The sequence below is a fragment of the Ochotona princeps genome, chromosome 8 (genome assembly GCF_030435755.1).
Source record: "Ochotona princeps isolate mOchPri1 chromosome 8, mOchPri1.hap1, whole genome shotgun sequence".
In the NCBI taxonomy this organism is placed as follows: domain Eukaryota; kingdom Metazoa; phylum Chordata; class Mammalia; order Lagomorpha; family Ochotonidae; genus Ochotona; species Ochotona princeps.
The window spans coordinates 31,055,713-31,068,354 of record NC_080839.1 but is presented as its reverse complement, the minus strand read 5'-3'; the positions used below and the strand labels follow the sequence as shown (position 1 = coordinate 31,068,354).

General features: G+C 41.1%; 1 protein-coding gene across 6 annotated transcripts in view; it reads left to right on the top strand.

Moving 5' to 3' along the window:
- PSME4 (proteasome activator subunit 4) overlaps positions 1-12,642 on the top strand; it is a 96,661-nt gene that overhangs the window by 7,626 nt on the left and 76,393 nt on the right. For all 6 annotated transcript variants that reach the window (XR_009245953.1, XM_058667784.1, XM_004580143.3 and 3 more), the window contains exon 2: positions 11,984-12,124. Coding sequence is in view for 5 of the 6 variants with exons in the window: in XM_058667784.1 (XP_058523767.1) it covers positions 11,984-12,124 (141 nt within the window). In the remaining variant the exon portion in view is untranslated. The remainder of the gene's footprint in view (positions 1-11,983; positions 12,125-12,642) is intronic.

The window sequence follows — 12,642 nt, the reverse complement described above, 5'->3', positions numbered from 1 at the left end:
ATTACTTCCATACTTGGTCTGTATTTAGCATTTTTCCTTGATCCCTTGTTTGTGCTTTTGTTATTCTTTGTCATGTGTACTTTTCCTCTTTTACTGTGAACATCTTAAAAAACTATATTTGAGAGACAGTTCCCATCTGGTTATTCGCTCTCCAAATATCTGCAATGACTGGAATGAGTTGAAGCCACTTCTGTATGGTTGATAGTAACTCAGTCACTTGAGACATCACTGTTGCCTCCTGGGTGTGCAGTGGCAGGAAGCTGAGGTCTCACTGGGGGCATCTTAATGCACAGGGTGAATAAACCTGCTCTCAACTGGGGAGGGTTTTTTTTTTTAATTTTAATAATAATTTTATTTAACCGAATATATCAAACATTATTTAAACATACAATCCATAAAAACATTATTAAGGATGTACAGTTGCTAATTACAGTTCCAAATGTGTGTATTTCATTTACTGACATGCCATTGCTAAGCTGGGGGGAGGTTTTTTTGAGGTCAGGATATTGTATTTACCTCTCGTCCCTCCTTCCCACAGCACTTCCTAGTGTTAGATACACTCCTTGGTATCAATATTTAGCTTTTATATTCTTTGAAAACTGAAGCATGCAATTTTAAGCCGTTGTTATATTAATAGTCAAAATAGGGCTAGGGTGAGATCCATTTTTATTTTATTTCATCATCTTTTGACGGTTTATTTATTTGAAAGAATGACTGGGTGGGGAAAGATCTTCCATCCACTGGTTCACTCCCCACAGAGCAACAATGACCAAGGCTGGAAGACTAAGCCAGGAGTTACATCCTGGGCTCCCACATGATGACAGGGTCCCAAGTACTTGGGCCATCTTCTGCTTATTTCCCAGGTGCAGCAGCATGGAGCTGGATCATAAGTGGAGCAGCCAGGGTTCGCACTGGCACTCTGAAGGGAAGCTAGTGTCACATGCAGCAGCGTACTCCATTATGGCATAACTCTGGCCCTTGAGATCCATTTTAAAATAAAGTGTAAGGCATCACATGTTAGCTCAATATGTAATTTTAAAAATACACTCTCAGTGTAAAAAAAAAAATTTAAGATTTATTTATTTATTTGAGAGGCAGTTGGAGGAAGACGGGAAGAAAGATTTCTTCCATCTGTTTGTTTCCTCCCCAAATGGTAGCAGTGACAAGGGATGGGCAGGCTGAAGCCAGGAGATGGGAGCTGCTTCTGGGTCTCATATGGGTGCAAAGGCCAGAGCACTTGGGCCACCTTCCACTGCTTTCCCATGCGTTAGATGGGTTGAGGAGCTGGGACTTGACCTGGCACCCATATGGGATTCCAGCATTGCAGGTGATGACTTTATTCACTTGGCTATCCCTCAAATGACTTTTGAACAGAATTGGTCATTTTTGGCAGGTTCCTAAAAAGTTGGTTGCGATAATTTGTGTTCTGAGGAGAGGTAGATTCCTTCCAGCATTACTAATAAATAAAACATTAAATTTCTGTAAACATAACAGATTTTCTTTTTTGCAGTTGTATTACCACTTAACAAATTTCAAAATATTGTATAAATGGTATTTTCAAAAAGCATTCGTAATTTACTAGGAAGTAAAAAAAATAGTGTGGTTTTGTTTGTTTGTTTTTGAGAAGTTGAGGTAAGGAGAGTGCTGATTCATTTCCCAAATGGCCCCAATGGCCTGGGCTCGCATACTGAAGGCAGGAGCTTCTTCCCTTGTGGCTGCAGAGGCTCATGCGCTCCAGCCAACCTCTGTTGCCTTTCTAGGTGCATTAGCAGGCAGCTGGAGTGGAAATGGAGCAGCCAGGACTCATGAGTGTCTATATGAGATGCCGGCACTGCAGGTGGTGACTTAACCTGCTACTTCATCTTCTACAGCCATACTGCCCCTTGGAAGAATTATTTCAAGACCATTTCATTTGGGTTTTGTTTTGGAGGGAAGATTCTTAATTTTTCACCTATATGTTCATCACTACAAAAGGATTGTGAAATCAGCCTGATAGGTTTTTCAGCCAGTTTTTGTATTATTTTGGGAGAACTAAACTTGATTCATAGAATGCTCTTGGAAATAGTAAGGATATATATGTTCATTATCTTTATTTTAATTATGTATTTGTGTCCTGGGTTATTATCTGTTTTACTGTGAGTTATGACTAAATTAGGAAGGAACTGGTTTAGTAGATTTCTTGTACTTCAGATCATGTAGTCAGCATCTGTTAATGGGGATATTAAAATGCAAGGGATTAAAATTAGAAGTTGCAATAGGGCGTGGCCTTGCTGTACCTTCACCTGATTGAGGGTGAGAAAATGAATGGAAGCAAGCCTTGTCTCTTACAAGAATAGTGATCCAGTAAACAAATCCCATCATAAAGGCTCCATCATCTAGGCTAAAATGTGTTCCTCAAAGTGTATCTCAAATAACATCGAGGATTAAGGTTTCATTGTATGAATTTTGTGCACAGACATTCAATCCGTAGTAGAGGTTTTATTATAACCAGTTTGCCTGGTGACCCCAGAGGTCTTGATTTTTAAACCACAATATCTATATCCAAAAGGAGGAAAGCTCCCTGGCTGCATGGATTAAGTCTACTAGAAGCCTTACAAGGAAGTCTGAGGTAAGATTTGGTTAGGAATTAAGAGGAATTTGGAGAAGGAGAGCCATTTGCTCTGGTACATAGAAAGCTGACCATAGAGCTATGAAAATCTGTATTGAGCATCATGTTGAAGTAAAAATTTACCTGTCCACCTCTCCATACTGTATGCCTCAAGGTCATGTGTCATTTTATATTTCCACTGTGTATTGCCATATCTGGCGTATAAATGATACCCAGTAAGGAATTTGGAGAAATCAATCCCTTATCTATCCCTCTTTTTTTTAATCCCTCTCTCCTCAGAACACAAAGTATGGAAGAGAGAGGCAGCTGAAAAGAATAGTGATGTGATTATTAGGTTTTAGTAGTCGATTGCTTGTTCTAGGAATTACATCAATGTTGGTCATGCCAAGTATGGCCCTCCACTGAGGGTGAAGCTCTCGTGAGTGATGCTGACCCATGATGGCCATGGGTAAAGAGAAGCAATTACCTCTGATTTCCCTGTCCTTAGAGCCTTCCATCACAAAAACTGTCTCTGCAAAGATGATAGCCCTGGCTTTTTAGTGTATTTTGGGAATCTCTGTTTTAAAATCAGTTTGTTTAATGTGGTAACATATTGTTATTTTGAGTTTGGGGTTTTTTGTTTTGTTTTGTTTCTGGGGCTGGTGTTGTAGCATAGTAAGTAAAGCCACTGCCTGGCATGCTGGCATTACATCACATCACATCCAGTTCAAGACTTGGCTACTCCCCTTTGAATCCACTTTCTGCTGATGCACCCAGGAGCACAGCAGAAGGTGGCTGACTGCTTGGGTCCCCAAACTCATGGGAGATTTGGAAGAAACTCCTGGCTTGTAACTTTAGCCTGGCCCAGACTTGTCATTGTCACTTGGAGAGTGAACTAGGGGTTGGAAGATCTCTCTCCCTTTTTCTCTCTGTGTATATAACCTTTGACTTTCAAATAATTAAATCTTTGTGGGGAAAATAAGGATCAATCATATACATTGTTTATAATAATACTCTTCAACATGTACATTTTGTCAATTTCAGAAGTGTTTCTTAGAAATGTTCACCTTATTTTACCTCTGGGTAGAACTAAGGATTATATAGGTGTGGATTAATAGTCCCTTTCAGTCAGTAGCCTCTGATCATATTTATATGGGTACAGTGATTGTGAAATAGAATGTGAGAAATACTCAAGTTTGGTACAAGTTGTGTAAGGGTAGAGGACAGAGATGCACTCTGGGAAGGAGTGAACAAAGGCTTCATGAAGGGGGATGTCTTAGAGGACAGGTAGCCTCCAAGGATATGAAGATCATTTACATGAAAATAATTTTAATTTATAGTGAGTCGTCTTTTTTTTTCAGTGTTTCCTTTTTTAAATCTGTTTGAAAGACAAGAGTGATACGAAATGGTAGCTTCTATTTACTGATTGACTCCCCAAATGCTTGCCACAGTTTTGGCTGGGATGACCTGAAACCAGGAATCCATTACTCCATCTAGGACTCCCACTTGAAGCTAGATGGAAAGTGAAGTTGCTGGGACACAAAGTGGCATTCCAGTATGGAACCCAGGTGTCCTACCTAAGTGGTGATTCAACATGCTGCAATTCACCTGCCCCCCCCCCCCACACTTTAAAAAATAGATTTTGTCTTGTAACTTAATATATAGTTGTAAATTGACATGTGTTATATTACTTATTACATTTTAAAATGATTTAAGTCTCTAAAAATCCTGGTTCAGATTAATTTACTATGGTCCAGTGGTTCTCAAAGTTAATGAGGGAACTAGTGCTGTGGAGTAGAAGGTTAAGTCTCCACCTGCGTTGCTGGCAGTCGTGTCCAGTCCCTGCTGCTTCATTTCCACTCAGCTCCCTGCTGCTGTGCCTGGTAAAGCAAGTGGGAGATGGCCCAAGTGCTTGGGCTCCTGCACCCAAGACCCAGAAGAAGCTCCTTGTTCTGGACTTCAGACTGGCCCAGCTCCAGCTGTTGTGGCCATTTGGGGAGTGAACCAGTGGGTGGTAGATCTCTGTCTCTTCTTTGTGTTGTAATTCCCTCTTTCAAATGAAAATAAATACATCTTTAAGAAAGAAAAACTTGATGAGGCATCTGGGAAACATAAAAAAAAGTCCTTGAGTCTCACCTCTTCCCAAACAATTAAATCAGATGATTCTTTCACAGATGTTTATCAGTTGTCCGTCCCTATAACTTTCTGAAGCAACCTGGGTTTGCATAGGTGATTAATAACTTGCCCAATGAACTGACGGTTTCAGATCTCAGCAAACTTGTTAGAACCCTGCTGTTCCTGCTTGTTGTAACTCCTGTGTTGAAATCAATAGTCTGTCTGGAGTTAATAATGGAATAGAAGACATTTTTCATGTTAATGCTCCTGATTTACCTTTGCACTCTTACCAGCAGTCACTTGAAATACATGTTGTTTGAGAGAGAGAGAGCTCTCGTGCCTTTTCTTGCTGCTCGCCTGTTTCTCTTTGGATAGAAGCTAAGACAGTAAGGACATTGTGTTGGCTGTGACAGAGAAGTAATGCTGGTCCTGACTGTTCCTCTCTTAGAACTTTGTCTTGTGACTCTTTCTGTCTCCGGCTACAAATGCTCAAGATGATCCTGACCTTCTGTTGTCTATGCAAAGTATAAATGATGATAGCATTCCTTGTGGTGAAAACTTTTGTAAAAAATAAATAAACTACTTATACTTGGCTTATCTTGTTTCTGAGCAGCTAGATTTTCATATGCTGGAAATCCTATAAGTATCCCTGTCTGTCTGATTTTGAGTTCTTTGCTTAAAGGAATTGTTGGAGTATTCTTACCATGTACGTGTGCTTTGCTCTGGAAATGATTTTTGAGCAGATACAACACATACATAAATGGTTTTTGAGTAGAAAAGAGGAAAGGTGGGTTTATGAGAGAATTCCTCGCAGAGAGAAGCTGTGTCTTCATTTCTGATGTTATATGTGATGCTGAAGGACTTACTTCTGAAATAGTATCAGACTGATTTGTTCCTAAGCTTGTACTTTAGTGTTAGCTTGCTTCTCCTTTTCTATTGTTTCTTTTTCTCTTTGTGTGTGTGTGTGTTTTCTATTCGGTGAAGTCTTGGTAAGAAAATTAAGACTGGAATGGGTACAACTGCAGTCAAGGTTGTGTTTATGGGGTGGGGAGCATTGTTTGAGATTGATTTGGAGGTTGTTTATAGATTTCATTGGTCATGATAGTTTTCCTAAAAGAAAATCCTTGTCATGTAGTCCTATATGTCAGATATTAAGGGACATTTCTAAACATTCTTATGTCTCACCATTATTCAGATATTTCACATCTTAGTAAAGTTTTATTGTTTAAAATTCACGGCATTCTTGCAGATTTCTTTTCCTTTAAAGTTGTTATTTAAGGTTGTTTATTTTAAAGGCAGAGAGAGAATAATAATGAGAATGTTTTTTCATTTGCTGCTGCATTCCCCCAGATGACTGTACCACCAGGCCAAGGCCAGGCCAGGAGGCAGGAAGTCCATCCTCGTTTCCCACATTGGTGGTGGACTCAACTGTTTGGGTCATCATTTGCTGCTTTCTTGGGTTTGCTACCATGGAGCTGGATTGGAAGCTGAGCAGCTAGGTACTTTAACTGGTGCCTGTTATGGCACTCTTGTGGGTCGGCTTACCCTGCTACACCAGGAGCCCAGAACTCTGTCCAAGTCTCTGAAAAGGTGGCAAGAACCCAAGTACCTGGAACACTATTAATAAATGCCCTCTCAAGTGCTTTAACAGAAAAAGCTGGATTGGAAGTGGAATAATTTGAATAGGCAGTCTGATACAGCGTATGGCTGTATCAAGTAGCTGTGTACCTTGATGTGCCATAGAAGCTACTCTGTTCTTCATATTTCTTTCAGAGAAATTTCTGATTAAGTTTTTGAAGATTCATTTTTAATTGAAAAGTAGAGTTACATAGAAAGAAGGATAGAGACATCTTCAGCCAAGGCTGGAGCCATGAGCCAGGAGCCAGGAAATTCTTTCAGGTGTCCCCTGTGGGTATCGGGACCAAAACCCTTGGGCCATCATCTGCTGCCTTTCCAAGGATATTAGCCAGGAGCTGAATCAAAAATGGAGCAGCTAGGGCTTGAACCAGTGCCCATATGGAACGCCAGTGCTACAGACAGAGGCTTAGCTTGCTACCCCACTGCACCAGCTCCCACAGGCAGCCTTTGAGCTGCTCTGACAAATGCCTGTCCTGTGAGCAGTTGTTATGGGTCTCTACCCATAATTGAAACTATGTTTTGTTTTGTTTTGTTTGTTTGTTTGTTTTGGTAAGCTCAAAATTTTCTTATATATCTATATATCTTCAAGAAATTGGTTGTTTATTAACTTGAGAGCAAGTGAGTAGGCATGTGAGCGCTCCCATCGTGTGTGTGTGTGTGTGTGTGTGTGTGTGTGTGTGTGTATTTCCCCCCAAGCTCCATCTGCTGATTTACTCTCTTTTGCATGCCACTGTCCCTGGCTAGGGTAAAGGCCAGGAGATAGGAACTTAATCTGGGTCTCCCATTTGGATGCCAGGAACCCAGTTAGAACTATCACTGCTACCTTTCAGGGTCCATATTAGCCGGAAGCCAGAGTCTGTCGACAGAAGTAAGCATTGAACCTAACTGTACAATTTATCATTTTTTCATGTAAACATAGAAAAATTAGGCTGAAGTATAAAAATGCAGATTGTTGGAGTTGATGTAATCCTCCACCTGTTAGTAATGGCAGCCTGTATGGGTGCCAGTTAATGTCCACCCAGTTAATGTTCAGCTCTTCACTTATGGCTTGGACAAGCAGCAGAGGATGGCTCAAGTCCTTGAGCCTCTGTACCTGTGTGGGAGACTGGGAAGAAAGTGTTGGCTTCCAGCTTCAGCACTTGAAGAAGAATTAGCCAGTTGAGCCATTGTACCAGCCCCTCTGTTCACTTTTTAAATAAGATAAAAAATAAAACTGTGTTTGTACACTTGTTTTTATTATTGCTATTTTGTTAGACAGATCTACAGAGGAAATGAGACACAAAGATCTTCCATCTACTGGCTTGCTCCCCAACTGGCCAAAACAGCCAAAGCTAAGCTGATCATATCCAAAGCCAGAAACCAGAAGACTCCTTAGGAGTCCCATTCAGGTACAAGGTCCCAAGGCCACACTCTGTTGTGTCCCCACGCCATGAACAGGGAGCTAGAGGGCAAGTGGATTACCAGGACATGAACTGGTGCCCATATGGGATCCCAGCACTTGAAGGGGGATGATTGACTAATTGAGCTATTGTGCTGGAACCTGTACACTTTTTAAATAATGGGCAACTTGATGACTGTGTTTATAAAACCAGCACCCAGGTAAGTTATAGAATATTTTGGCATCCTCTTCCCAGTTAGTATACCTTCCCCGGAGATAACTACTGTTCATTTTTGACACCGTAGATTAACATTGTCCCTTCTTTACAATGTGATATGATACACATTTTTTTGTTTGGTTGGTTGCCTTTTTTTAACATGATTGCATGTTTTGTAAATCTCTCGTATACGTACTGGTAGTGGGATTACTGGTTCATAGACTTTTTTTTTTAGATTTATTTATTTTTATTGAAAAGGCAGATATACAGAGGAGGAAAGACAACGAGGAACATCTTCCATCCGATGGTTCACTCCCCAAGTAGCCACAACAGCTGCAGCTGAGCCAGTCTGAAGCCAGGAGCCAGGAGCTGCCTCCAGGAATCCCACACAAGTGCAGGGTCCCAAAGCTTTGGGCCATCTTCAACTGCTTTCCCAGGCCACAGGCAGGGAACTGGATGGGAAGCCGTGCTACTGGGATTGCAACCAGCGCCCGTATGGGATCCCGGTGCGATCAAGACGAGGACTTTAGCCACCAGGCTACTGCATTGGGCCCAGGTCTTTTTTTTTTTTTTTTAAGATTTATTTATTTTTATTGAAAAGTCAGATATACAGAGAGGAGAGACAGAGAGGAAGATCTTCTGTCCATTGATTCACTCCCCAAGTGACCACAACAGCCGAAGCTGAGTTGATCTGAAACCAGGAGTGTCTTCCAGGTCTCCCATGTGGGTGTAGGGTCCCAAGGTTTTGGGCATCCTCGACTGCTTTCCCAGGCCACAAGCAGGGAGCCGGATGGGAAGTGGGCTGTCAGGATTAGAATTGGCACCCATATGGGATCCCTGCATGTTCAAGACGAGGACTTTAGTAGCTAGGTTACTGCGCCGGGCCTCACACTCTAGGATCTTAACCAAAACTGAGTATTGAGACTTTAATTTTTTTTTAAGATTTATATATTTTTGGGCCCGGTGGCGTGGCCTAGCTGCTAAAGTCCTCACCTTGAAAGCCCCGGGATCCCATATGGCGCCGGTTCTAATCCCGGCAGCTCCACTTCCCATCCAGCTCCCTGCTTGTGGCCTGGGAAAGTAGTTGAGGACGGCCCAGAGCACTGGGACCCTACACCTGTGTGGGAGACCTGGAGGAGGTTCCTGGTTCCCGGCTTTAGATCGGCGCACACCGGCCGTTGTGGCTCACTTGGGGAGTGAATCATCGGATGGAAGATCTTCCTCACTGTCTCTCCTCCTCTCTGTATATCTGACTTTGTAATAAAACAAATAAATCTTAAAAAAAAGATTTATATATTTTTGTTGGAAAGACAGATATACAGAGAGGAGGAGAGACAGAGAGGAAGATTTTTCCGTCCGATGACTCACTTCCCACGTGGCCACAACGGTTGGAACTGCACTGATGAAGGCAGGAGCCTGGAGCCTCTTCCGGTTCTCCCACATGGGTACAGGGTCCCAAGGCTTTGTACTGTCCTTAACTGTCTTCCCAGGCTACAGACAGGGAGCTGGATGGGAAGTAGGGCCACTGGGATTAGAACTGGTATCCATATGGGATCCGGAGGATGCAAGGCGAGGACTTCAGGCACCAGGGTACCATGCTGGGCCCTCCTCTATTATCTTTACGTTTGCCATTTTACCCTTATAGGAACTCACCTGTTGGTCTTTCTTTTTTTTTTTTTTTTATAATGCTAGAAATTGAGCTTTGTGGATTTTGGATCCTTAGTGTACTATTTACTGCAGTATAGCAGTGTGCTGCAGCTATGTTATTTCAGTGGCTTAGAACAGTTTCTTTAATATCTGTTTTGTTTGTTTTTGGTATCCTTTCCATAGGGGTTGATACATGAGTGACTCCAGGACCATCTGGAATCTCAGCAAAGCCAGCAGCGACACTGAAAGCAGAGCATATGTCTGAATTCTTCTGTTTTATGTTGAAAATGTGTGCTACTTTGTAATGAGAGAGTTTGTTTTCATTTAGTAGTTTAACATTCAAATAATTCTAACTTGTAGTGGCAGATTTAGAGTGAAGTTGAGGGGGAGACTTTAGAGATGTATCTTGTTTGTTCAGCAGCCACAGTATCTCTGGCAGTCCTTGCTGTAGGGCCTCACATACCATCTTCACTGATCCATTTGTTTTTCCATTCCTGGGCGATTGTGAAACTTTCGCAGTAATTGTTAACTGAGTGCAGATAAAATCTGCATCTTCTTACTCTTCACCTTTCACTGTTTGATCTCTTGGTAGTTTTACTAAAGTGACATTATGGTGTCATACCTTCAAATGACAGAACAGAGCTGAATACATTCAGAATAGTGTGATGAGATAGAGTGCTTTTTGTGAACCAGTAATTTTGAGGAAAACAAAACATGTGCCCTAAATTTAGAAATTAAGTATAAATTTAATGTGATTTAGCCTTTGGGGGACTGTTATAAATCATATGAAGAATATTAATATTCTCACTTCTGTTGACTTGTATATTTGTTTACAAAATGATCCTCAAAATGGTTTGTTTTAATTTTTCAATAATTATTTGATTTTCATTGTTCAATAATTTATTCTAAGTTAATTACTTCTGAATCCTGGAATGTTCTATGGTTAGGTAGTCTTTTTGGAATGCCTTCTTTTTCCCCATTTTCTTTCTTTCTTTCTTTCTTTTTTTAACTTAAAAAAGTTACAGAGAAAGAGAGAGAGAAGTCTTCCATCGCTGGTCCACACCCCAGTTGGCCACAACAGCCAGAGCTGCTGGTCAGAGGCTGCGAGCCAGGAGCTTTTTCCATGTCTCCTGTGTGCAGGGACCCAGATCTTGGGCTGTCCTTTGTTGCTTTCCCAATGCATCAGCACGGAGTTGGATCAGAGGTGGAGTAGCTGGGATACAAACCAGTTTCCCATATGGTGGTGCCATAGGTGTAGGGTTAGTCAGCCATCACATGGCTCCTGGGATGCCTTCCTAAATTTGCTTATATTTGGCACATTAAGATGAAAATGTAAAATTTTGAGATAACATCTTTTGTAGCTTTATTTTTATTGGAAAGGCTTATCATATTTATGTTGAGAAAAACAGAAACATCTTCCAACCAGTGGTTAATTCCCCAAATGGCAGCAAGAACAGGAGCTGAGCCAATCTGAAACCAGGAGCCAGAAGGCTCTTCTGGGTTTCCCACATGGGTTCAGGGTCCTGTGGCTTTGGGCCATTCTCTGCTGCTTTCTCAGACCATAAGCAGGGAGCTGGTTGGAAAGTAGAGCAGCTGGGACACGAAAACCTGTATGGGATCCCGGCACTTGCAAGGTATAGATTTAGCCATCAAATATCATGTCGGGCTGGAGATAGTATATTTTTTAGTAATAATTTGATTTTATTAAAATTTTGATTTAATGGTTTGAAACATTTATATTGAATATTTATCTTGTGTTGTTTCAAGATTCCAAGTAACCCAACACATTTATTTTTAAGCTCACAATAGTAGATGCTATGCTGGTTCAAAACCAGGAGTCTGAAACTCCATCTGAATCTCTCCGGATGACAGGGAACCAAGTACATGAGCCACTACCTTTTGCTTCCAGGGTATACATTAGCAGAAGCTGGGTGACAAGTGAAGCTGGGACTTTTAATCAGGCACATCCATGTGAAATGGAAGCATATTAAAAAGTGACTTAACTGCTGAGTCCCAGCACTGGCAGCACACATGAACAAGGTGTTAGTGTTTAGTATTGTTTATATTTCATTGTGCATGACTAATTCTATTGCACTCTTCTGGCAACTACCATTTCACTTTCCTTTTTTTCTTTTTTCCCTTTCCCCTAAGGATTTGATTACTTTAGGTGTCCTATAAGTAGAAGAACAATACAGAATTTGTTTGGGATTGGTTTATTTTGTTCAAGATCAATCCATGTTGTAGTATTTGACAAAATATTCATTTCCTTTTTGTTTTAAAGGCTGAATAGTCTGCAGTACTCGATATACTACCGTGGACAGTATGGATAATGCTATAGTGAACATGAATGTGTCATCATACCTTTCTGCAAAAACAGCCTGTGCTCATTTTTCTCTTGCAGATATATTCGACTTTATGGGAGAAAATTTAGCAAAGAAGATCATGTTCTTTTTATTAAGTTATTATATGAGCTGGTATCGATTCCCAAACTGGAAATCAGCATGATGCAAGGATTTGCGCGTCTCTTGATCAACTTGCTGAAGTAAGTCCATTACCTATGATTTCTTGTAAAGTTGTCTTGTTTCTCAGGGTTTTAGATTATGAGAGCTAAGTATTTAGTGAAAAGACAAAGTACAGTTAATTTGGACATAAAATGCAGAAAACATCATCACAAATTTAATAAAAATTCCTGTTTTCTATGAAGGTTTCTCTAGCACACTGGGACTGTGTGTTTGTTTTATGCTGATTATTTCTTGCCCTATAGGTTATAGTGTTTTGAAATGACAGGGATCTTAATGTTTTGCTTGCACCCACTGCAGTGCTGGACATGTCAAGTACTCAGTTGTGTGGGGAATGAAGGAATTTATCTGTTTTAAGGGTGGCTGAAATTTAAATGCCTCTTTTTATGTGGTGCTGCTTGGTGTTTGAGCAGCAGCAAGAGTCTGGAGCCTTGTTCTTGCTCGTACCATGTTCCGCCAGTGTGTGGCTGTCGCGACGGAAGAGCAAAGGCACTGTGATGAGCAGCAGTGTTTTGCTGTCCTCTCTCCTGTATTACGTATG